This window comes from Temnothorax curvispinosus, unplaced genomic scaffold (assembly GCF_003070985.1).
Source record: "Temnothorax curvispinosus isolate PA1 unplaced genomic scaffold, ASM307098v1 QBEX01006657.1, whole genome shotgun sequence".
NCBI classification, from domain to species: domain Eukaryota; kingdom Metazoa; phylum Arthropoda; class Insecta; order Hymenoptera; family Formicidae; genus Temnothorax; species Temnothorax curvispinosus.
This window is the reverse complement of record NW_020216437.1, coordinates 1,819,424-1,845,945: the sequence shown is the minus strand read 5'-3', so window position 1 is coordinate 1,845,945 and position 26,522 is coordinate 1,819,424. Positions and strand designations below refer to the sequence as shown.

Genomic DNA, 26,522 nt, shown 5'->3' with positions numbered 1-26,522 from the left:
TTGCTTTTAATTTCGTGAGAATATAAAAAAAAAAACAGAACATCTAATATTTAACATTAATAGTTTTTGTTGTCTAAAATTTAACGTATGTAACAGATATAAAAATTTTATTTATATGAAATGTGAAACATTTATCAGATATGTATAAATGTCCGACTATATAACAGATGCAGCATATGAACATAGATCTAAGTACACACAAAGATACAACATATAGAATAAAGATTCATTATGTACGTACATGAAAGATACAATATGTACAAAGATACAACGTATAAAAAAGAGCTCAGCGTTAGATAAAAATTTATCCAATATAAGAGATAGAACATTATAGAAAAGTCTAATATGTATAAATATTTAGCGCTTTGCTATTTTTAGAATATTCGCAATGTTCTTTTGGGGTATTCAAAATCATCTTTATGATGCATTTATTATATTATGTGAACACAACAAAGTTGATTTCATATAGCACATGTGTCACATATAGCACTGATTTAGTAACATAAGAAAAGCTGTTTGTAAGGAGGAAATATGAGTATCATGTTTGCTTTATAATATAAATGTGTAGATATATACATTTTCCTCTTTTTAAAATACTTAAACATTGTATTACTAGATCATCATAAGCCTAGTATTTCTGTGTTTAATATAAGCATTTATAATATAATATTACCTTATGTTATAAATATTATTATAATTATGTTATAATATTATAATAATTATATAATTATATTATAAACTAATGTGTTTATATGCTAAACGTAGAAATACTTGGCTTATTATGATCTAGTAATGTACTGTTTACTTTGAAAAGAGAAAATGTGTACATTTAAACGTATTACAAAGCAGAAATATTCATATTTAGGATGATCTAATATAGCGTATGTATTTATGTATGTATTATATATAACGTATAGGAAATGAAAGAGTTATGAGATAACTCGTGTGATGTTAAGATATATTAGATAAAATATCACATAAGCACTCTCTCTCAAGAAATTCTCTCAGAAGAAATTATCCCAACGTAATATTTTCGACTTGCAGATTGTACCATTAAGTTACACAATTATATTGATAGGGTGTATCACTATTAAATTTTTTTTTTAAATCAGTCGCAATTGTAATATATCTGATATACATTCTGTACCAAAATTTAGAACGCTGTGAGTGTAATATAATTCATCGATATGCTGTATAAATTCACTTTCTACCTCTCTTTGCTAGCTTTTTTTTTTTTAATTAAAGTGAATTTTGTGTTAATTAAGATTGGCGTACTTATGACATCACATAAGCTATCTTCTTTTACTTCGTAATTCACGCTAATCTGTCTAATTTTCGCGGTGTTGAAAAATGTATATAGTACAGTGGATGTAATGTACAGTATCATAGACCAGTCATAATGTTACGTGCAATTGATACATCAAACAGTCTAATGTTTTGATAATATAAAAATAAATAAATAGTAAAATACGTGTATATTACATAAATTAAGGCACTATGTACAGTCCTCTTTTTTTGTGGTGTATATTATTCATAAGAATGTTAACAAAGAGCGTGAAATATCGCGCATTTACGCAGTTGTATTTCGAAAAGTATGCCGTTGTCTATCGAATTAAATGTACATATACTGCGTGTATATGTGTGCGTGTATCACGTGTATGTGTGTTGCGTATGCTATGTCGTTTGAAATACTCAATGTTATGTCGTTCTGCATGCATTGTCGTAACAAAACACGAATAAATGAAAGAGTGTCTTTTCAAGTAATGCCGCATCGAACGCCTCCGGGATCTAACATCTTTTAATTTCTTCCTTATAATAATTCTTCTAATTCTATGCGTTCATGAGAATATTCATAACAATCCACTCGCGAGCGCGCGTATTTATATTGCTACTTACTTACGTTATTCAACGATAAATATGTGTAAAAGACTTCTTATTTTATTTTTAGAAACTTAACTAAAGTTAATTTGTTTTTTTTTTTGTTGTTTTTTTTGTTTCCACCCAAAGAGACGCTTATAGATGTATATCCCAGAAGATTTTACAATTTGCTTGAAATTGAAAACGATATTTATATTATCAACGTGAAGGAGAACACCGTGAGACGTTAAAGTAAAAACTAATTGTATGTGTGAATCGCACTCATAAATTGGATATTAAGAGAATGCGGTTTTTTGCCATATTGCCTGCTAGTAAATTAGCTCAGCGCACATATTTATGACTGTAAGATTATTGCCAAGTATCGCGGCTTAATCACAAATCGTATGGTTAATTTAACCTTAACCGATACGTTGTTATCGAACTTATCTTCCTTTAACTCCATTTTTATCGCATAATCGGCGTTAAAGATTTTTTGAACTTCTTTTGATGAATGTATCAATCACGATATATGTATAGTCTCTATGATAGCATGTTAACGCGCTTTCTTCGGGTAATCAAATAGTAAGGTATTTTTTACATCGGCCAGAAGAGATAAAACGATAAGACTAAACGTAGTCCTTTTAGATGCCTTTTTCAGAGCGATTTTTTTTTGTTATAACTTTGCGATAGGCATTTTTTACGAATGTCGATATTAAATCAAGTTTGCTCGTGCTAATTGAAAATCTCTGTCATATTATGGAACATTTACACGGATATTTAGGATTTGTGCTTATGAATTAAAATGTACGTGTTTTTATCGCGATGTGTATACCAATACACTGCTGCGTATGATTACGCAATCTTTTTCTACTTTGCGATTACACATCCTTAGCATCATCTTTTCACCATCTCGCGTTAAATATAGTCCTTTAAAGCTCCAAATTATATTTAATATAAAGATCATCCTTTATATATGTTATCGTGAGCTGAATATCATATAACGTTATCCACAATATTTAACGTTGAATGTATGGAACATTGTTTTTTTTTTTTTTTTTTTTTATGATCATGTTCGAGTGATGATACGCGATGTACGTTAATAGGAATATTATGTGAAATACGTCTGAGTACTTGATCTAATCATTATAGCATAATATTTATAATTGCATACGCATAGTCGCTAAGATCATTGTATTGCATTGTATTGGTTTTGTAAGAATTTCTAGATCAATGTTATGTAAAGTTCGTAGGTGCACAAGTATCATTTCTCACGAGTCTTTATTTTCTGTATATATAGTGCACGGAATAGCGTGCGAAATGAGAAATGCTCGATGACTTTGGAGATATAGTACAAGACAAAACTGCTCGACTTATATCTCATTTGATGATATACGTTCTATGTACATTTATTAAATATATTAAAAAATAATAAATGTCTTGAGAATAAAGTGTGAATGCTTTTTGACACCTATAATCCTACGAAATTATTATTGGCCGGTAGAAATATTTATTCTTACAAAGAGATTATAACTTAAAAATCGAATATTTTATTCGTAAACTTAGATATTTTTAAAATTTATATTTAAAGGTATGAAATAATTGACTTGTCGTGCTTTAAGTACGATTCTTTTTCGTGCTAAGAAAATTATGCTATTCTTGTGAAAGTCTTGAAACTTAAAGATCAAAATACATTTAAGAATTTTTTCTTAGAAATTAATACGCGATATATGGAAATATTTCCACTTGTTGGTTCTTCTCTCTCGAGTTGTTTGATGATTACTTACAAGTTCAAGATGGAAGGTCTATCAATTTGAAAGCTTAAGCTCATTTTTCTGTGAAATTTTATCCAATATTGTAATTTTTAAATGGTGGGGTAAATGGTTTCCCTAATGGCCTATGAAGGGAATTAAATTCCTGTTCACAGCAAACTCAATTTTTTACTTGCAATATTCGAAGGTTTATATATCGCTTTTAATGAACTAAAAGCACTAACTTTTTTCTCGCATGATGAGGAAGTTACACAGAGATATCGTGAATACATCAGCATTGTACAAAGCAGTAAAAAAATCCGCGCAATAAAAATATCTCGTTTGATATTTTTATTTCGGAGCAGAAATGCGCTTTTATATCCATTTATTGAGTTTATGTTACTGTTTATTGAATGTCCCTTAATCTTTCGTACAATAAATGTAACAGAGTTGAATTAATCACGACTTGGTCACGTCGATAATTCCATTATAATAACAACATTAATTACGAAGGACGTGAGTGTAGTATGTGTGTCATGTTCGAGGCATAATTTCAACCATGGTCTCGCCTTTTTGTCAAACGACTCGACATATCGAGTCCTGTAACGGTTCGCAAAGAACATAGAATGTTTGATTTCCCGACAAGAAGATTATTAGGCACAAAGCATAGCGAGATAAAGTAATCTAATATCCTGCCAATTCGGCGAACGTCGAGTCCATTTCGTCGGCCAATGACTTGTATCTGTCCTTATTGAGACCCAATTCATCTGAAATGCAAGATAATTTTATTTCTGTGATATACCGTTCGTGACAGGAACTGATATTTATATATATTTAAATGAAACACGTGGAACACTCACCTTCGAGCCTATCAACCTCCTTCTGGAGTTTCTTGACGGTCTTCTCGGCGAACTCGGCGCGGGCCTCGGCCTCCTTCAATTTGACCGTCAAAGTCTTCAGTTGGCGCTTGAATTCTTCGACTCGTTGATTGGCCTGAAAAATAAATATTACCTTAGAACATAAAGATTAACATTTTAAATAAATTTTGAATTATTTAATCTATTTTTATTAATTATTATAATGTTTACTGTTCATACTTAAGAGTCCACGTGCATACCTTTTCTTCAGAGACTTCCAAAGATTTCAAGCTGTTACCAACGACCTTCAACTCCTCTTCCAGCTCCATGATCTTGCTAAAGCAAGAAACAGAGAAGTTATAAAAATATGATGGAGTTTGTTTTACTTATTTGTTTTGGCATTAAGCCAAATGATCTGGCACTTACGCTTCGCCGGATTTCACGCGATCCTCCGCGACTTCGAGCTCGTCCTCAACGAAGGCCAGCTTGCGCGACACTTCGTCAGACTTTCCGTCAGCGTCTTCCGCGAGCAGGCGGGCCTCCTTCAGTTGGTTCGTCAGTTGGTCCATCCTCTCCTCGTCCTGCTGCGCACGGTTTTCCAATACTTTGCACATACTGCAATTGTATCACATTTCGTGATATATGGTACACGGACGGGTGTGGGTCAATTAAATTGTACAATTACCGGCTGGACTCGTCGGCGGCCTGCGAAGCTTCGGCCAGCTTAGCGGTCGCGGTGTTCAGTCGTTCCTCCGAACGCTCGAGATCCTCCTCAATAAGTTGGACTTTACGATTAAGGGCAGCAACCTCGGATTCAGCCTGGAAGGATCGAATGTATATGAAGACTAGGATATATTATATGTAGGATATTCCACATTACGTGCACTATCGTTTTTTTCATTTGTTCATAATATAAAGTATGAAATATATAGATAACGATATAATAATAATAATAAAATAATAATACGTCTCATTTTTAGTTCAGGAATATGTCATTAAAATTACAGACGCAAGTTGTGGAATATTCTGTATAGGTATAATATATTAAATACATATAAAGCTTACGTTGGTAAGAGATTTCTCGCGATCTTCGAGATCCTTGTTAGCCTGCTCGAGAGCTTGCTTGTTAGCTACCAGATCGGCTTCAACCTGAGCTAATTTTTTCGTGAGATCCGCGACTTCCTCGAGAACCTTATCCGCGCGCATATTCGCATCTTTTGCCTGCCCTTCGCAGGTGTCGGCCTTGTCCATAGCATTGTCTTTCTCAAGCTTCATCGCTTGCATCTTCTTCTTGATGACATCCATGGTGGCGGCTTTGTTTCGCGGACCGTACCAACGAAATTACCGAGTTTGCTGAAAATACGAACGTTCATGCTTAAATTTCCATCATCGTCGTTGACAAAGGACGCGCGCGGATTTGCGCTTTCACGCGAGATAAGTGCGCGATTTTTGAGCTTGGGCGGCTGCATTTTCGGCACTCCGAAAATATACATGCCGCGGGATCGAGCACGGCTTGCGAGCCATCGCGCCCGACGTTCTGCAAAGCCATAATTCCGGTAGGTGATCGCAACGCGTAAGCACGAGGAGGAGCACGCATCGGAGCGTCTACGGAAATAGCATCTACAGCCCGATTCTATAAATAATGTGCGGAACGACGGCGGCAAAGCTCTGACGCCGCGCGCGCGGCGCGCAAGAAGAGGCCAAAACGTAACGAGTGTAACCCAGAAGAACGGGCTTTACTTGGCCGCCACCGTCGACCGACATTCGATCTAACCGACGCGTATTAATAGCATTTTACAAAACTTCGGCGGGTCCTCCGTGCGATCGCGGCCTCCTCGCGCGAATTTTGCGCCCGCGAATATCAAGCTACTTTATTTTACGTATACGGAAAATTCTCGTGCATTTTTGTGGAAATATGGTAAAATTGACGCGCGATAAAATTAACATAGCAAAATATTCAATGTCAAAGAATGAAATCACAATTTGTACAGGAGAATATTATTATGTAAATTTGAATATATTAAAGGTAATATTGTGTTTTGTTATACAATATAAAATCAAATTTATTATCGCGAAGAGCAGATTTAATGCAATGCCTAATACATATAAAACATATTAAAGTAGAAATACCGTTAAGAAGATAGCATGTAACAATATAATATATGTTATATTGATTTTCAATATGTATAAAGCTATCTCTTAAGTATCTGCTCGCCGCTTAAAATAAGTATTTCTTTCAATCGGGAACAAAAGGATCAAGTTACTTGATGATTCATTTTAAGAAATGTACAAATTATCGTAAAATTGATTAAAATGTTATTTAACTTGTAACATCTGACTCTGAGATATTAATAACTCGCTGAGAAGCTGAGCTATCGATCACATTGGTGTCAATCATCTGATGTCAAAGTGACGCAACGCCATATTTATTATGTCTATCGTTGAAAAAATTACAACAATTTAAGCGCAAATACTTTTTTCACGTGTAATTTTTTTACTTTCGGTCGAACGAATCGATAGCTTTGTCATGCAAAAAGGGATATTACGACAAAGTGTGTGTAACGTAATAACGAATTAGCGCATGCACGCATTTGACAGTTACAAATGCTACTTACGGCATTGTTTTATGTTAAGCCCGAAAGCAAATTCCTGAAGCGTTAGCAGAGCTGTTATTATTTGGCAGCGGTTAGAGAATCTCGCAAAGCAGCTGTCCAGTCTCCAAGACATCTTCGTGAAGCGAATTATATAGCTTCCTGTAAGAAGTTAAACGTCGTCTCCGTCGTCCAATAAAAAAAAAAATACAATATAAATCAGATCGGACAGATATACGCAAGCTAGATTTGCCGTCGAAACGTTAGAAACACAACGTTACAACTATATTGTAAATAGTTGTCGGACGCGAACGACACAAAAACGGATCAATTTCGAGCACTAAATAATTATCTCGGCACTGAATTGTTTTGATTGCAATCTTTCCTAGAGCACTTCCTCCTCTTCCGCGTTTTCGCACATTCTAATAAACACTCGTACTTTAATGAACATAAGCGCGTTTCTCCCGCGGTACCTCTCACTGATCTCACTGTGACGATCAACATTCCGCACCGGAGGGTTACATCGTAAAGATTACTACTTACGATCACCGCTACAGATACCGACGCGGCAAGTCGCTAAAATCCCAGTTAAAGCCCCCTTTAAAAGATCAAGTGCTGTTGATTAATTCAGCACTATCGGTCGTATCCGATTTATCCCTGTCGGCGATCCGATGCTTCCTTCGCCACTTCCGCGCCGTTTTCCACTCGCCAACGGCAACTCGTTCCGCATCGCGCTGTCACGGGGTAAAGCGTAAAAGACAGAGAGAGAGAGAGAGAAAAAGAGAGAGAGAAAGAAAGAAAGAAAGAAAGAAAGAGAAGCGAAGCGAAGCGTTTTCACTGCGGGAAAAGCGCGATTATCGACGACGATGAATGCACTTACCAAAAATCCGAGCGATCGGAGCAGCGTGAGACGAGTATCTGAGCGGAGAACGGAAAAGCGCGCGGCGGAAGGACGCGCGTGTGTCGCGTCGCCCCGGGGTGGGGATCCCAAAAATGGCCCGCCGCGAGCCCCCCGTAACACGTTTATTTTCTGCTCCCGCGTACGATCCGCAGACGATCCGTTCGCACCTTCAATCGCCGTCGCTGGAGCGCGGCACAGCGGCACAGCGTTCGGTGGATCCAGCATCCGCGCGCTCCAGGATTGCGCGACGGCTTATTGCGCGAACAGCTCTCTCTCCGCCTCTCGCGAGAGGGTAAATTCTCGGCGGATCATAGAGTATAGACGCCTTCCGAAGTGCCCGTTTACGATTTCCGAGTGAGAGAACGCGGTCGCGCACGAGTTTTACGTGACTGTGAGGTTTCCCTTGGCTTTGTTAAATTATAACTTGCTCCAGATTCGTGCCCTCTCCGCGATAACTGTTGCAAAGTTTAACATGACAAGCTTTCATTTTCTATAGAAAAAACGAATATATATACACTTTTCTCTACAATTGCAATTAAATATAATTGTATTTTAAGATAAAACTTTGATGGAAAGAAATTTTGGTTCACAGAATGTATTCTCACATACACACACACACATACACAGTTGCTTATAATTATTTTTCATTTATTATTATTCATAACTCATTTGTCGAACAAAGAATGCCACTTATAAGCACATTGTACAAGTGTTTTAAAAATATTTACAAACGTTCAGATATATATTTTTGTAAGGAATAACGTCGTAGAAGAAATACCTGTTCTCTCTCTCTCTCTCTCTGTCCCTCTTTCATATTTCCTGTTTTATTTCCGTTTCGCGCGGCGAAATCATTTTTAGAGATCGCTCCGCTTCGCTACGTTCACCTGTTGCCAGACATTTATCATTGTGAAAAAAATAAATCTTTATTTTAAGGCCGTCATTTGAAGTTCCCTAACTAGTTCTGTTGATAAATGTACAATGAGAAAACACGACTGCGCAAAGTTCGAATTAATCGGATAATCTCTTGTCTTCGCACGTAAATTCGCGGCTTACTTTTGTACGCGCAGTTACGTATGTATGTACATACATAATAATTCTGTGTTAACCCCTTACGGCGCAGCGTATAGTATACACCGAGTGTACGCGTTCGATAAAAGCCCCGCCGCGATGGCTTATCAAAATTTATATACCTTTTGAGATTTTATTGCGTCATTCCGCGCGGGGAACTACTTCAATCTACCACCTCTATAGAATCCTTCGTGTATTATTGCCGATGAAAAACATTAAATTCTATATTTCTCATTTAAAGGGAATAGAATATTTTAGAATAGAATATCTATTTTTACACATCGTTAACGCACTTGTTTTGTGAGTGGCAACCTTTTGCGACGGAAAAAAATGACTACGCGGTAAGGGATTAACGGGAACAGGAGCGTTGATGTAACGCCTCTTTTCTCGTACGCTCAACCAGCTGGTCAAAAATACTCTTTTAAAGATATTTCAAACAGGTCCTCTTGACTTCGAGTATAGATAATTAGGAAGAAAACTGTTCTATTACTTGTTTGTGCTTATTGACCTTATTACGATAGAATTCATGGAGAGGATCATGCTACTTCGCAGTCCTGTTTAGAGGAGTGTAAAAAGTGATAGAAGTCATGAAGGGTGTTAGATATAACGTCATAATGTACCTAGCTTGAATTATAATGCGAGGAGCATAGAAATAGTATAACAAAATATATGAAATATTTATAAAACAGCTCCTTCCAGCGATATTTGTGAAAATATTTCATATCTCTCTCAACGTTGACAACGCGTCCAATCGAAAATTCGAAGTAATTGTACTTTCTCACGATTATTAACCTTTCTTCGCGCGATAGCTGCATGATAAACCAGGAACCAATGAATACATTTCCGAAGAATATATTCATATTCAGATATTTAGATTTTTAGATATTTTTCCATAGTTAGATCGCGCGTCTGTGAAACAATGGAACAATTGAGCTTTAATAATTTTTACCCTTTTGCCTTTTTAGCACCTGCGGCACGCCGACGAATTTTTCACAAATAGCGGCGGAAGTGTTCGAACGAACGTAGTCGTGCATGGCCAAAGCCGTGCCTTATCACATATTTTCAACGTCGCTCTCCCTATATACATGTCTGAATTAATCTAAGAAGTAACTTACAGCTAGATGAGACAGATTCTCAGTGACGCAGCTTACGATCGACACGCATCCCCGACGAAGTAGGCTCGAAGTTATTTTACGCCTAGTAAAGTGACGGGTCGCCGCGTCACTTCCGAATCGTCGTCATCGTCGTCTCCTCTGCGCGCGAAAACGCGTTATTATATTTAATTTATATGTCTACTTAACGAACATACTACGGATACTCTCTAGATTGGACGTCGACGGTGTACATTGAAATTTGTTGTGCACATTATTGCTACCCTAACTTTCGAATAAACGGCTCGTAACCCTCGTGATATCCCATGGAATTGCTTCGCGTGACGGAGATGCGCGAAGCGTTCGACTTGTTTTCAGCGGAGACATGCAACTTAACGTAATAGCGAAGACCCAATATACTCCTCAAGCTTGCGCGCTTATATATGAGCATGAATTAAATTTACGTGTACAACTATCTACAAAATTATATATTATTTAATATTAAGTAGAAAACGCTTCGTATAGGTTTATAGGTGGTGTAGGTTTTTATAGGTTTTCTGGAAATTGCTTACGCAGGTTGTAGAGACGGCAGGATAATTATAGTTCTCGATAGTCGAATATTATTTCAGAGCGTACGTTTTCAACGTACATATTGTAATCATTAAATTAGAATTACATACGACAGGCGAGAGAGTTTATTTTATTCAAAGGACGAATATATTACTTTGAGAACGAAAAAAAGCAGAGGCGTATAAAGTCAGGTATTATCCTGTTTGGCAGTGAGAAATGCCTAGGACAATATACGTATAATATCGCTTAACTCTTGAATGCACGACGATTTAATAAAATCTTACGTTATACGTAATGAGACGTTTGTAAATCGCAAAAGTATTTGAAAAAATTTGTGTTTAAAAATACAATAAAAATACTTTTTATTGGAATATATTATCTATTCATCACCGATTTAATCGTATTAAATGATAATATTAATATATATAATATTAATAAATTATATATATATGTCGCTGGGCATAATATCGTAATCGGATATTGATATATATGTGTATTCATATCATGATAAGGTTTAAAAAGTATTTTTATATATAATACTTCCTGCTTTCTTTTGCCTAAACAGAATATTGTAAGCATATTTGCTCTGATATGCATATTTAGTCAGTCTTAATTTATCTCATCTTGTGATCAAAATAACCGAATGCATTCAAGAGTTAAATTATTACCAACGAGATCACGAATTGACGTTAACGGCGAAAGGAAACGTAAATGTCAATTTACGAGTAATCTAGTATCGCGTCAACGCGGTTGTTTACGTTATGATTATATTACGTGCCGCTTGAATATGCATGTGCATTATCGGCCGTGATTTGAAATTACCACTTTTTGATCAATCTCGTAAATATCATCGTTGATCTCCATTTCCATTGCAGACCGCGCGCTCAATAGCCCCCAGCAATTTTCTTTTTTGTCAGAGAACGTCCAGTTTTATTTTATCAGAAATTATTCCGTTCTGTCCGTAACATTAAAGCGCCGGAATATTTATCCCGATGAATGTCTAACGGTTTGACGATGTCGCGATTAACCTGCCAATCAAACATTATTGCCTCAAGCCTGTTGCTTTGGAATTATCGCGTTGTCGGTTGACCGATTAGCTCTCGTATACCAGCTCTCGTACAAGCCTCCGAATTGAAATTTTCCAGACTATAGAACTATTTTATTTGCTAGACTTGCGTTTTATTCTTCAATCCGGCGTTTCTTCCTTCCGCATTTACGTCAAAACGAATTTTTCGAGCGGGACGCGAGCTCGCAAATTAACCAGTTCAGCTATCGAACGGATCGAACTTCAATGAGCGTGACTCCGGAAGACGTCGTAACGCCTGGTACAGCGACGCATTGTCGGCGTCGCCGGCGCTGAAGCGGTGCCACAGCTTGTTGTCGGGATCCCAGGCTGAATTGGGCGGCCTGTACAATCGGGGAATGTGCCGAGCGTTGCGAGCAATTCCAAAAACGTAGCTGTCATTTCCTGAAATCGGTTCAAAAGTATCTTAAGATCGTCCGGCGATTCTTATCGGCAAAGCGGTGCCGAGTCTGTGTGCCGACCAAGGAGACAAAGTGAACGACCGTTGCTGCATGTGCCGCAGAATTTGAAACTGCGACAATTATTGTGAGATTGACTTATCGTACGGTGAATAAATGAACTTGTCGGACGTGTCATGATATATGTGATTATTTTTTTAACGCAGAGATATTTTTGCCAAAAGAGAAAATGTCCCTCTGGGAAAACACATGTGGCTAACTTGCGCACAAGTAAATATCCCGTGTAGGACGGTAAGGTGAAAAGGTGTCCCCTTTGTAGAGTAACTCATCGGCAGTTCAAGTCCGCCACCGCGCAACCCTTTACTCCTTGTGTAAATGTACGAACAGGGACGCAGCCGCCCCCGCAAGCGAGATATCTCTGCTTCATAAAACGTGTTTCTCGTAATAGAGAGACGTTTTCCGCACAGGGGAGCATTTTCTTCTCGGAGAAATATCCCTATTGCGAAAACGTTGAAACGTATGTTCGTGAAATCGTGTGAGTGGTTATCCTTCCCATGATGAGCCGTATTTCTTTCATAATATATGAGATATTTCATCCACCGGGGAAAATATACATTTATTTCCTAAGAAGTATTATTTTTCCAACGCGCGCGTGTATCTTGCCTACCCAAGAGACCATCCCTCTTTCGAATGGAATCCATCCGTTTGTATCAAGTCGTTGTTTTAATAAGCTCCTGGCAATCCCTCGCGACTTCCTTTTTTTTTATGTACGAGTAGCTGCCTCTAACTCTAATGCGTTAACGAAAGTATAGCGCTTGGGATAAAATTACCTGTAGTCGGAGATTGCGAGGGCGATTGCTGCGGCGAGCCCGCCAAGGGTGATAAGGGTTCGTAGGGCGGCGGTGGAGGCGAAGACGGCGACGGCGTGGGCGACGGCGGTTGTAACCTGAGAACGACGTCCGGATCGAGGCCGAGGGCCTTTAGGGCCCTCCGGGGATTCGCGCGCACCCACGTCTCGAACAGATCGACCGGCCAATTCGTCTGCGTCGACGCGTCGATCAATCTCGCCGGCGGATTCCAACAAATGGCGTCCGGGGGATGGGACGAGCTCCTCGCGAGGACACCGCTGCCGCGGCTCGCCGCCGGGGTCGGCAGATTCGGATTACTCTGGGGTGAGCAGGCGAGCATCTGCAACGCTTGAATGGCGTTCCGCACCTGTCGATTCAACGCGCGTCATTTTAATCTCACGGTCAAGCTCCCCTCGAATAATCCGGACGTTTTGCATTTGTCCGAATAGAAATGAAAAATAAAATAGAAATTAAAAATTCAGTTCTGCAAAATAAATTTCTCCGGATCAGTTTCTCTTAAAATTCATTCGTTTCTTGCACGACTTCGTAGTACGACTCTTATTTAAAGCCAAGATGTCTTGAAGGACTGACAAGCACCGGTATAGCTAAATAAGTGCAAAACAATTTTGCATAATGTCTCCGAGCCGGATTGAAATGAAGGATTCCGTATAATGTACCTCGCAACTGAGCGTCGCAACGTCCTGGTGTAGCGTGGAAAACTGATTATCGAGTCGCTCAACCGATCCTCGGATGTGCTCCTCTACGGATTCTTGCGCGATCACTTGCGCTGCCCTACCTCCTCGCAGCAAGACTCCTCTTCCCGCTCGCCTACCTTCTCTATAATCCTCCCTGATATTCCAAACAAAGTTAACTTTACTCCTCATTACACGGGTATCTGATCTGAAATATCGAGAACGGGACGATATCGGAATTGCGACGCGAGAATCCTAAAGTAAGAAATCCAAAAGTGGTTTATACACCCCGCAATTTACCAACGATATAGGTATATCACCGTCTAAAGCCGAATCGAACGTGACTTCGGGATATTCTTGAATTTCTCGAGCGGAAAATTATGTTATTCTACAATTGAGGACTTCTTTCTTCAGAAAGGGTGTCGATAAATTGCTCGCCTTACAACCGAAGGTATTTTTCTTACACCTCGCCTTTACCTTGCACTTAAATGCTACTTAATAAAATACTTCAAACCACTATTGAAAAAGGAGTGTTCTTTTTCTGGGAGCAGTAACATATTGGCTGTAGATATTCGATAAATAAAAATATTTAAATATATTTAAGCTTTCATTTTCCTCGAAAGAGCAGGTTGATGCGAAAAAAAAGTTTAGTCGAGAAAAATGGAAAGGCAAAAAATCCTAAACCACTAGATTAACTTTTTTTCCACTCTCATGGTCTATCCATTATCTCAACCTTTTTATACCGTTGAAATTTTTATCTTGCCATCGTTTACAACATATCTTCCCTTTTTAGCTTTCCATATTTTATAAGATGTTCAGTGACGAGATGTTTTCCCGAATTTTTTTTCAATTTTAGAATCCCCTTTTTCAATATAGGGACTTACCTGAACTTGGCATGTCGCGGACTCGAAGTGCCGTGAAGTGGTGATTTATTTGGGGGCGAGAGGGGAGAAGTCTCGCCCTCCTCGGCTAGGTTCTCATCATCCTCGCTGATGGAGGGCAGTGTCAATGACGGGCCATTTACATCGGACTCCTGCTAAAATTTACGCGACAAAGAAGGCTGTTAAATTTCACACCTGAACGGAGCTCAATGATTTTTGTGGAGTAATAAAACCGTTTTCGTTTTCTTTTTATAATAATAAATTCTTATATTAATTCTCATATTATATATATATAAAATCTTATATAAATTCTTAAATAAAATTCTTCTTATAATATAGATATTAAATGTGTAATATTTTCTTACTCCTTGTATACATCAAAATATACGTAAAATATATAAGTAAAGCATATTACATTCTATTTAAAATTGAAAATCAATATCTTCTGAAATATTTCAATAAATTATAAAATATTTAAACCCTTTTCAATGGTTCTCTAAATATATCTTCAATAATTAAAATGACATCTGTTATACCTTAGTAATTCTACCTCTCTCTTCCTTTTCGTCACTCTCTCTCTTTCTTTCTCTCTTAAGGGAATATGTAAAATTAATTACCTCCGCCTCGTATCCTTCACGTAAGTTGTACGTAAGATCGTGTTGTATATCGTGCGCAAACTCATGTTGATACTCGGGGTAGAGTCGAAGAACTTCGACTAAGCCCTGCATGTGTATGCACTTCAAATCGCAATATGTTAGCGCCTTGACATCGCAGCTGGATTTTACTATATCAACTGAACCAGATCCAGTCGTACCTCCGCCATTATTCCCGTGTTGCAGATGAACATTTATATCGCAACCCACTAAATCTCCCTTTCCTTAAAGAATAAGAAGTCAGGGGTGAGATCTGCTCATACCCAGGTATCAAGACGACGTTTAAAAATGTCTTAATGACGTTTTATTGACGTTAGAGACGTCATTAAGACGTTATTAATACGTCATTTGACGTATACGTCACTCTGCTACCTGGGTAAATTAATAACTTCGTACATTGAGTTGCGTATTAATTTAAAAAAATCTCAAACTAATCTCAAATTAACGTGCTCAATATAAAACGTTTCAGACTTAAGCATTATCCACAATTTGGCAATGATATTAATTATAAAAAAAAATAAATCGCATAAACCCGAGTTTTATTTGCGTTTTATTTGTTTGTTACCTAAAATCGCGACCACCATGCTGTTTTGCACAACTTCCATAGATCCGTTACACAAATAATAGATGTACGAAAGCGCATCGCCTTTGTGGATAAGAAATTCGCCGGGGGCGCAAAAGTTATTTCTGATATGCAGCGAGAGTAGTTTTAGACATCCCTGTGAGGCGGCTTCGAATATCGGTAAACTTAAAATCTCTCGATGAAGGTGCATTGAAACATCTCCCCGTAGTTCCTCGGGAAATTGTTTGAGGGTCTGTAGAAAAATTATTACGTGTTGCGATGATGAACAAGTATTGTAGGAATTTGCATCATTTTTATCATTATTCTTTTCATTTGTTGCTTTAATATAACAGAACTTAGCGGTATATATTGTAATATTGCTTTAATTAAAAAGAAAACAAAGCACGGTATCCTTTTACCTCGTGCACATCAATACCGTGGTTTAACGACCACATAGTCTGAAAGTAATCCTGCATTCGCTGCTTGAGCTCGTCCGGGATTTGATGTAAGATTAGAAAATCTTTGAGATCCCGTAATTTTGTTTGATATTGAGATCTTCGAGAGTACATTCTTTGAATAATCGCAGTAACGTTGCCGAATACCACAGCGTGCATAAGAGCTGAAATGTAAACCTTACAATGTGTGTAAAATGTTCCGATTGAGTACATGGAACATAATGATTTCACGTTAAATCGCTATCAATATCAGGAAAGAGATGATTCTCGATTAAATAGTATAAATGAAATTATGTTAAATGTGAAAATTATATAATACTGTAGGAAATTTTACGGGCAAAACATATGAATCTCATTTTTCATCGATAAATTAAATAAAACTTACCCCCAATTAACATCGTGCAAATAGAGAAGAATTTCTCCGAGAACGTATTTGCCGAAACATTTCCGAAACCTACGGAAGTCAGACTACTGCAAGTAAAATATAATGCCGTTATGTAGCTCTCTGTGTGCGTGACGTTTTCCACTGATATTTTTAATCTCTCAGCCAGGGTATGTATCCAGCCTAGAACATATTAACGGCAATTCCAGCGTTTCAGTTTAATGGATTGTTTATCATTTATTTTCGTCTCGCTTGAAATGCTAACTACTACTACATTTTCATGCAATTTAATAAAAATATTATCCAGCTGCATAAATATTAATTTTCATATTGTTTAACTTTTCTTTTTTGCATTTATTATTTGTATTTCCATATTTTACGTTTGACACGTGGAACTTATACTTTTATATTTCTATGGAGAGACGATTCTTATGCTGAAACAGTTTCTCAATAACTATCGGATAACAATCTCTACAAATCTTATGCAAGAGCTCCCATGTCGATAGGGATCTTTTCTATAGCTATACAGATCAGTTCGCGCAATTCTACGCCGGATGTGTAGACATCCTTTCGCAAGATAGATATAGCGTCGAGCGATTTTTATAGGTCACGAAGTCCTTAGATTGTTTTTGTATAGATATACACTATAGAGATTACTTGCGTGTTCTCGAAGAATTGGCAATCTAGCTACTTTCACGCACACGGCATTTCGCATTTCCCATGAAAATTCCACGTCGCGGAACGCGAACGTATACTTGCAAATAATAATGTCGAAGTTGCTCCGGGAGACTTACCTAAATCCCAATCCTTGTCGTTCCGCAATCGCTCCTTTTCGGCGATCACGTACCAGATGCAAGCCAGCCAGTGTGCCACCAAGATGAAAAATAACATAAGCATCGTTAAAATTACCGCGCTGTATTGCGAGTATCTGTCCATTTTTTGTAGCAGTCGCGCGAGTCTGAGTAATCTTGTGAGTTTCACTAAATGAATGTTACTGTGCGCTGAATCCTGTAACAGAGATCGGTAAGGAACATTTATTTAACTCTGGCACCTTTTTAACGACACACATTAGGACATCTATACAGCGTCTCCGAGATGTTAAACGCTGTAGTAATTTTAATCGTATATTTTATTGCAAAAACAATTTTGTTTATTTTACATATTTAATAAATCCACAATTTTGCGCACGAGTGCGAGTGGTTTACTAAATTGAAAATAGCAACGTAAGGGGATATTTCGGCAACGGGATTTAATAGTTAATTTTGACATAAGGCATCGATTTTGTATTAGACTTGGGGTAAATTAATTAGTTTAACTTCATTAGGTTGATGCTTGGCGGAAATTTGAAATTAGCAATTATCTGATATTAGGGCGAGAAAATACATACCATTCTACACAAATTTCTCCGTCGTAATTCGAGTACTCCTACTTAGATTTTCGTCTTGCTTCAATATTTTATTTTAATTTTAATTTTATTTTTATTTTAATTTAATTTCCATATTATTAAAAAAAAAAACCGAGAAATTTTTCTTACTTTAAATTAAAAGTTAGAAAGTGCTGTAAAGAGTTGAATCCAATCTCTTGGAGATTGCAAGACGAGATTGCAGATTCATTATTTTACGAGAAAAGGGCTTATCGCGTAAAAGTCACTTGCTACTTACTAGAAATTGAGCTAACCCATAAAGCTATTTGTAAGCGGATGGAAGATACCTACCTCGCCACTGTAAACGTCCGAGGCATAGAGAAAATCAAACGGCAATGCCGCTACGAGGTCAACAAAGAACCAGCCTTTCACGTAATTCACGGCGATGCTTCTGCTATTGCTGACTACTTCGCCCTTCCTGCTCACGTACGTTGTTCTGAAGTTCAAAACGATATCTGGGGAGGAATAATAAAGCATACATACATTCGTAATGCACATGGAATCATCAGGATCTTTCGCACGTACGAGAGGGTATCTGAGGGTAGCTACGACCTTAAAATCTCGTAGAATCCCGAAAGTTATTATTATATGATTAAGGAAAGTGCAGGGATTTAAAATAAGATCTTAATTTAAATATTTTATAATTATAACTAAGTACTCTTTACACTTTGATTTAGCCGCAAAAGTTTGTTCGGCAAGTCTTGCTGAACAAATCGCAATTACGATCCATTGGTTTGTGTGAATTGTCCCTGATTAATCTTTTTTTTTTTTTGTAGAAAAGTGTCAATTAAGCATGTTTTCGTCGAGCAGAAAACATTGTTTTCACCCCTGGGGTGCGACAATAATCGTGATTGCGAGCAAATGTAAACGCGGAGTCTGCATGTACGTAGCCTAACTAAACGAAGAGGCTTTCCTGCTTGTTGTCCTACGCCGAGTTTCTATTCCTACAAACGCATCAAGCAGCTCAGCGAAACTTCGGCTTTGTGCGATGAATGCCTTTTAATCTCATTTGCAAATTGAATTTCAGCCGCGAAATTCACGTTCCACGTCCACTTATCCGAGAAGTAACTTCATTTAAAAGTCGCAGATAGTCGATATTTTACATATCACGTCGATGCGCGCGAAATATCGTTATTCGTTAATCCTGCATTAATCGCAACATGATAAACTTATTTAAAGACTCTGTCATTAAAACGTGTTGTGCACGCTCTCGCGTGCAAGGAAAGAGAAAATAAAAAAAAGTTCGTTCCAATTTGTAATGCGGACGTCTTTTAATGCGAATTTTATCAGACCTCGTTCAATTTCATGACAGCGCAATTTCGCTTGACAGTTAAAATTCGACGTTAAACCAGCGAGTGTATTGAAAATGCTTGTTGTTTATTTAACGTGGTTTGCAACACAATGTATAGTGCCCCACGAAAACGTTTGCGTCAGAATTAGCCTGCAGTCACGATATCGCGAACGATTAAAGAGTTAAATCAAAGGATCGGCATTATAATGCGAGCTCGTCGTTTAAAGGTTTCCTCAAGGTAAAACCCGCTTTTCTTCCATCGTCATTAAATCCCCTCTTAATTGACCTGCTCCATTATCCGGTAACTTTCTTTCGATGTTGTCGAAAAAGTTAAAGTGGCTTTGTTTACTCGATTAATGCAGATTTAAACGCGTCGCCGTCCCGTTATTCGGCACTCTCGAGACCCTCGTTGTCAGTCAGTTCGGAGCTTTCTTGGAAAAACAATTTGGAAAAACATTCGCGCGAAAACATTTCTGGTATGTTTTCATTTGGAAGAAGCTGCGAGGGTTGAACCGATGGACCACTCATTATAACGCGATATAGAAAAAAGGAGGGTCGCCGAGAATGCCTCTCTTGGTTTCGATCTAACGAGCTCCACGTGTTGCGAATGATTGGTGGACTTTTCTCATTTCCTTCCCGGAAAACATTATTTCAAAAGGGCAATCGATTTCTACGAAGTAACGATTAGAGATCTTGATTTATTTTCTTACTTGGGAAAAGCGCGTTCACTTACGTGATTGTAGTATAGATATACAGCGCGATGTTTAATGGGCCGATACACGTAATTCGTTGATGTTAATTTGAGGAACAATATCGAGGAACGGTGAGCTAATTAATCTCGTTTATCGGCATGTCGGAATAAAAGCGCGTTAAGATCGTATCGCCTTTTTTTTTTTTTAAATAGAGAATCCGTTTACCTGGAATGATCCAGGAGGATTACGGTTCAGACGGGAATCTCATCAGTGGGACGAAGGGATAAAGAGAGGTCTAAAGGGCAAGAGGGTCGAAAATTAGAGGTAGGCTATACTCACCGATAATGAAGAGCACTTCGACGACAACGTCACTGACCATGGTAGGCCTATCAATGTTGATGAAGCTCGCGTTGTAGGGAACAATTATTGCCACGTAAAAGGTCGCGATGAGAATCAACCAGTCCCAGCAGGATTTAAAACCACCGTAATGGCTAAGAATAAATTGCGACTTTTTGACGGTTGTCGTTTTGTATTCCGGTAAAGGCGGCGCGGTTGAATGCAGAAGCGTCTAGAATAATATGCAATGTAAAAGTAAGAGCTTTCGCCCTGAGAGTGTTACTAAATTTCTTGGCGACGAATATATGTATATAATAACGTATTTAATAACTTTGAAGCTTCTTCTTGCTATATTCCGGTTTCTAAAGAAGACTTTGCTCAGTAAAGTGTCTTTATCCGACTATTCAGTTCCAAATGCAAACTAACTTACGAAATGACATTCGTAAACGTTGAATGTGTGTGTTATAATTACTCGAAAAATAAATTCCTCTTGCTGGTATGTATCTTTATTGGAAATGTGTATATTATTTTAATTTTATTCGCGTATTTCAATTTCATAAACGTAACAATTATTAACTTCCAGCATAATAAACATATTATTACGGGTAATAAGTTCTTATTAACACGTATGTACAATATAGGCAAATGAAAGCCAAAACGCCGGTAAAGTTCTTATTATTTTATAAATTATCGTCCCATTATAATTTGATCTTTATATTTTCATGGCAGTAATTTTGAAAGGAAAACAAGTAGAACGTACATTGTTTAGCTTAATTTTGTGCTTATTGTCCTGCTTGTAATGGCCCGACAGTTGATAAAGGACGGCGCGACTTCTTCTTCTACCGTAATTGGAAGGCGGTGCCTCAGGGTCGATATTGCCATTCGAGTCTGTGGAATCGTAAATTGCGCTATTATTGGACCAGAGGAGAGAGAGATTATGTACAATCGCATATAAATATCAGAGTATTCTGATAGACAAAAATCACGCAGAAAGCAATACTTAGAGGAAATGCAAACAGAAACGCACGCACGCACGCACGCACGCACACATATTCAATAAAACACATACATACATAAATATAAATAAATATATATATTATATTACAAAAGAAAGCGATGAGAATAGTTTTTTCTCTTGAACATTATTATCTTGCAGCAATTGTAACTAAGCGAGATAATGAAAAAATCGGTATATACATTTAAAAAAATAAATATAGCATTTGCATACACAATAAATAAAATCCTTCTTGCATAATAATAGAAATTCCAATTGGTGAATTTGTGTTTTGTGAATATCCTGTAAAGTTTGTAACCGACTAGTCCAGTCTAAATTGGTATTACAATTCCAACTCCAATTACAGTTCCAATTCGAACGAGCACTCTTATTAACGATAATACCACGTGTAATCCGGAAAAAAGAATACTTTATTGACGAATGCGGGATTACAGCGGATCGGAATCTTTTTCAAACAGCGAAACAGTTCGGTTACCAACCCTGGACGTTGCGATAACGATTTGTGCAGCGTGTTGCGTGTCGCGCGTGGTGCTCCAAGTGTGGGCTCGTTAAAACGCGTCTGTGAGAGAAAGACGGTAAAAGGGCCAATTCCTACCCATCCTGCGTTGCGAAACTCGTAAACTCCGAATTCAAGTTGTATTTTTGGCACGGCGCCGTGAGAGAGAACGCATCATTCCTCATTAAAATCGATCCACTTGCGCGTATTTAGCAGCGAAGCATGGTTAGAACTCACCACTATCGTGCAACTCACAGAGCTGAAGGTTCTTCGTGTGCGTGATGTCTTTGTGCGAGGCCAGGAACAGAACGACGTCGCCCTTCTCGTTTTTTATCGGGACAATGTCGAGTAGGCAATCGAATGGACTTCCTGGACACAAGTCGAAAAGAACCGTTTACCGAATGCGAGCGGAACTAAAGTAATATCATTGGCTATCAATTTTAAAGCAACAAAGTTGTCCGTAGGGAACGCGAAACGATAAATTGCTCGCCCCTGAAAGCTTCGCGTTCCGATAATGGAGCTTCGTGATATTTGCGTCAGCTTCACGGTAAACTGTGCTGTAAAACGTATACGCGCGCGTGCAAAAAGAATGTAACGCGAACGACGGATTATGTCAAGTTTTTTTAAAGCGAGGTATTTTTCGAAGAATTGCGAAACACGTCGAAAAAGTTGGGAAAAAATGAAACACGTTGGTCACCGCGCACCGCGCCAAGCGTATGAAAATACAGCGTGATTACACAACGGGAAGATAAGATGACGTTTTATTAGATGCCTCCCGATGGAATTGCCGCGAATGCGCGTTGGTATGGCTTACAAAAGGAATATCGCGTCACAATGCAGACGGGAATTTCCGTCGCCGACACGTTCCTTACGATCCTTTCTTCGCGTCTCTCTCGCATTTAAAACTGATTTTTTTTTGTTTTCGACACCTTAGCTTTTATTCGCGTTTATGGATGTAATGCGCGAAGCTCGCTGTAAACTGTAAACGACGATAGAAGATAATAAAATTTGATGATTTTGTTTTCTAAAAAGGCGTAATGAAAAAGCAATCACCTGCCTTCCCGGGCCGTTACGTCGACCTTGCAAGTTCATAAATTAATAATTGACTTACAATCTTAATCACGCGGCCAATAAAAGAACTTAGTTAAACTAGATCACCGGAGAAATAAATTCTGGGTCGAGATAATAACACGGAGTATATTGCGGAAAGCCTCTCGATTAACTTTACTGTAGATTGATTTTTCTCGCTGCGCGAAGGAAAAACGAATAGCGCCGGTCAGCGTCGCAGGCACGAGATTACTTCATTTGGTCTTGCATAGTGAGTTTCCTTGGAAAATATCGTATTCCTTAATGTCGCCCAAGCTCGAAAAATGTAAATTGATAATGACTTTCACCATTGCGTGGGATATTTCTCTCCCACTCTCTATTTCTTTCATTCGCTCTTTTAAATACAAATGTATCTCATTGAAGGTTCTATATTCCTCGCCATAATACATTACGTTATTGCGTTATTCATATTATATTTTTTTAATTTTCCATGTGATGTAATACTTTTTTTTAAATAATCTGTTATTTTCGACTTTTCTATATTTTAAAAGATTGGAAAATTAAATATTATAACAATAAAATTCTAAGATGTACAATTTAAGTAAGAAACGTAATAAGAGCCACGTCGCAAATGGTTGTAATTTTCCTGAAAGACCAGGAAAGATACGTATCGTAAAATATGTATAATCCCCTGTAATGGAAGTGAAGGTAATCTTTTACGACGCTGGCGTATAATACTTATAGCGCAATCACCCGCACCGTTCAGAAACATCCCGTCATTGGATATCTTGGTAAAACTCACCGCTCTTCTTGTAGAAGACAACCTCCATTTTCAATTCCGTCTTGCTCTCGAGGCTCTTGTCGATCATGGCCTTTTCTTCCTCCTTCGTTTCCGGCCCATAGAGAAACTTGCAAGCGCAACTCTTTTGCATGATTTGCGCTCGCGCGAATCCTGTCAGCTCGCAGAATCCATCGGAGCAATAGACGATCGGATAGATCGTCGGAACCTGCGCATTTCCCAGTACAAAGTTGCTGTCTGCGAACAGAAGTAGAACAGGTATTGAAGATTGATCGCGATTGATAACGATAAGAGCACGCTGTAAGCACGTAAAAGTTATTTGCCAAAATTATATCATCAGAAATTACTCTATATACATATATATATATTACATAGAGTATATCTATATATATTAGATTATATAACATATATATAAATTGTAGAATGTCTGTCTGCATATTCCCTATTAACCTCTTGACCGATATGGACCAAATTTTGCATAATTACTCTCATGTTGCAATAATATATGTGTGTACTTAATATAACGGAACAAAGTGATACGCTATACACTATACTATATTATATGAATTTGTTAATTATATACCACTATAAATTAAATTCAATATGTTATATATTGTTTGATTTTCTCAAATGCTGATGTTCTAGATATAAAAAGCCTGTGCAACGCCAAGTGATTAAGCCAGTAACGTACAAAAAAAATGTCAAAATGATTTACCGCCATCAGTTTGTTAAATGTATTCCACGAAATTCTCTCTTTAACATCAACGTATCGAGAAAAACTGTACATAAAGTGCCAGTATCTCTTCATCCGATTTTGTCAACCAACATTCTCTTCTATAATTTTGTTTTAAAATACATATATGTTTGCTTACGCTCGCATTGGATTTCACGCGATGCGAAAATGCACCTAAAAATCTGACATTTTAATGAAACGCCATAAAGGAGAACGCGTGGTGTATGTGGCTTTCCCCTAGGGGCATATTTTTAGCCGATAATCCCTTCATGGTTCAATTTTCCCTATTATTCGTTATTCGTATTAGTTCCTAATTTTCCGCGTCGCATAAAGGGTGACTATAATCATCAAACGATGCGGCGTCGTTTCCGGATGCTTCCTTACGATCGGACCGGACACTCACACGGGACAAAGGAGAGCATGCAGGATGTGCATGTCCTGCACTGATAAAAGCGTTCCTACACACGTGAAGATAAAAGCGTTCCTACACTCTTAACTCAAAAGAGAAAGACGCGTAGGTACGTATGTATCGGACGTTTCGTTTGAAAAAAATCACACCGTTGTTTTACGCTTCGGAGTTTCGCTGGCTCTGACATCCTGGTAGATGCAGCAGTTTCCCCACAGTTCGCGTAAAATGACCTCGTTTTACCAACGAAATTTATGCTCGAGAAAACGCGCGTGTTTGCAAAACAATATCGCATTAACCGCTCGTCGTATTAATTTAAATGCATCTCACGAGTTACGCGTTTTCCATCTTTACTCGCATTAGAGTATGGCAGGAGTCCCTGTATAATTAGGTATCGCAACATTTTATTTAGGATTATCGTCATAATAGGATGCGTCATTTGGTATGCCGTAGATAGGATAAAACAAGAAAAAATCTCAAGGTCAAGTGCAATATATTAAAAAATAGCGTCGCTTTTACCCTTAGAAGCTGACGATGACGTCAGAGTCATTGACAAAGCTACCGTCCGACGACCGAGATAATTGACTATGCAACGTTTGCATCATGCGCTCTTTTTTTTTCCCCCGAGACGTCATCAACTTGATTTTATCGACAGCACAGTTAATGGAAACTTATGTAATTCTTGGTTGCTCTCGATACGTTGCGTCACTGGCGTTGAAAGAGTGATAAAATACAAAACGTTAGAAAGGCTTAATTTGTAAGCTGGTGGTTGCGGTGATAAATCGATCGACAAACTACTAAACGATTATTAGCGCGAGTGGCAAACGAGTTGTCCCAAGTGTAGTTTCGCCCGATTGCTCCGGAGGCGGTAACACCAAATAATTACCGAGGTCCCACGAGGCTTCCGAACCCCGGGCAAATTGCGTAAGTTATAGCCGGAACGACTCATCACAAATATAACAACTAATTACGTGCTATCAAAGCGATGTCGATCGAATCGATTTCTTTTTCGCGCACTTCCAGCTATGTTGGTGTAACGATCGACGGGTTTTCCGTTGATCCAATTTTTACTCTACCAGGTTTCAAACGACGTGTTTCCCCTTAGTACAATCGGATTTTTCTCGAACGTATCTAAAGAGGTGTATTGGACGTACGGTAGGAAACATTGAGCTGCCTTCTGTATTTCCCGAGAATTCAATTATTTAAAGCTTCAGTAATCGATGTTTAAATGATCTAAAATTTTGAGAAATTAATTTTGCGCTTTAAAAATACAAATGATTTTTGAAAAATCATAAAACGATCTGTATTTGCCAAACGCGATTACTTGTTTGTTTTCACACTCATTAATCCGATATACACGCAGTGTTTCATATTTCATGGACTGATGGAGATATATCAAGCTGTGCATATTAATTGTTATTTGCAATTTTACAATTCTCTTTCAATAATCACTCGTTACAATTTCGGCGAGCAGTGACGACAAAATCATTCGTGAAAATTTTGAAGGGTCGTACAGTTGATCGCGCAAATTACAAAAAAAATGAGAAAATGTAATTTATTTAATAAGATAAAGATCAAATGTATTAATTTTGACAATTTATTGTTCATACAAAAGCGCGACTCGAACTACTTTCGTGGTATATCAG

At 37.9% G+C, this 26,522-nt stretch overlaps 2 protein-coding genes across 6 annotated transcripts in view; both read right to left on the bottom strand.

The window, feature by feature from the left end:
• Positions 1 to 3,945: 3,945 nt before the first annotated feature.
• On the bottom strand, positions 3,946 to 7,952 carry LOC112456225 (tropomyosin-1). The gene is made up of 7 exons (XM_025018640.1): positions 7,934 to 7,952; positions 5,528 to 5,815; positions 5,148 to 5,281; positions 4,889 to 5,077; positions 4,723 to 4,798; positions 4,466 to 4,598; positions 3,946 to 4,372 (listed from the first exon to the last, which is right to left on the bottom strand). Exons 2-7 carry the CDS (start codon positions 5,765 to 5,767, stop codon positions 4,290 to 4,292), a joined length of 855 nt encoding a protein of 284 aa, XP_024874408.1. The 5' UTR covers positions 5,768 to 5,815; positions 7,934 to 7,952; the 3' UTR covers positions 3,946 to 4,289.
• A 3,719-nt stretch (positions 7,953 to 11,671) lies between these two features.
• The window catches only part of LOC112456223 (potassium voltage-gated channel subfamily H member 8), a 31,669-nt gene continuing 16,818 nt past the window's right edge, over positions 11,672 to 26,522 (bottom strand). For 2 of the 5 annotated variants that reach the window (XM_025018634.1, XM_025018633.1), the window contains exons 3-16: positions 23,741 to 23,974; positions 22,129 to 22,260; positions 21,141 to 21,268; positions 20,384 to 20,612; positions 18,353 to 18,516; positions 17,433 to 17,646; positions 16,642 to 16,821; positions 16,221 to 16,420; positions 15,805 to 16,054; positions 15,204 to 15,463; positions 14,590 to 14,741; positions 13,691 to 13,913; positions 12,996 to 13,380; positions 11,672 to 12,151 (exon numbers count right to left, since the gene is read on the bottom strand). In XM_025018634.1, the coding sequence (XP_024874402.1) occupies positions 11,949 to 12,151; positions 12,996 to 13,380; positions 13,691 to 13,913; positions 14,590 to 14,741; positions 15,204 to 15,463; positions 15,805 to 16,054; positions 16,221 to 16,420; positions 16,642 to 16,821; positions 17,433 to 17,646; positions 18,353 to 18,516; positions 20,384 to 20,612; positions 21,141 to 21,268; positions 22,129 to 22,260; positions 23,741 to 23,974 (2,954 nt within the window). In that variant the 3' untranslated portion in view covers positions 11,672 to 11,948. The remainder of the gene's footprint in view (positions 12,152 to 12,995; positions 13,381 to 13,690; positions 13,914 to 14,589; positions 14,742 to 15,203; positions 15,464 to 15,804; positions 16,055 to 16,220; positions 16,421 to 16,641; positions 16,822 to 17,432; positions 17,647 to 18,352; positions 18,517 to 20,383; positions 20,613 to 21,140; positions 21,269 to 22,128; positions 22,261 to 23,740; positions 23,975 to 26,522) is intronic. The other 3 variants (XM_025018638.1, XM_025018635.1, XM_025018637.1) reach the window with 3 other exon arrangements.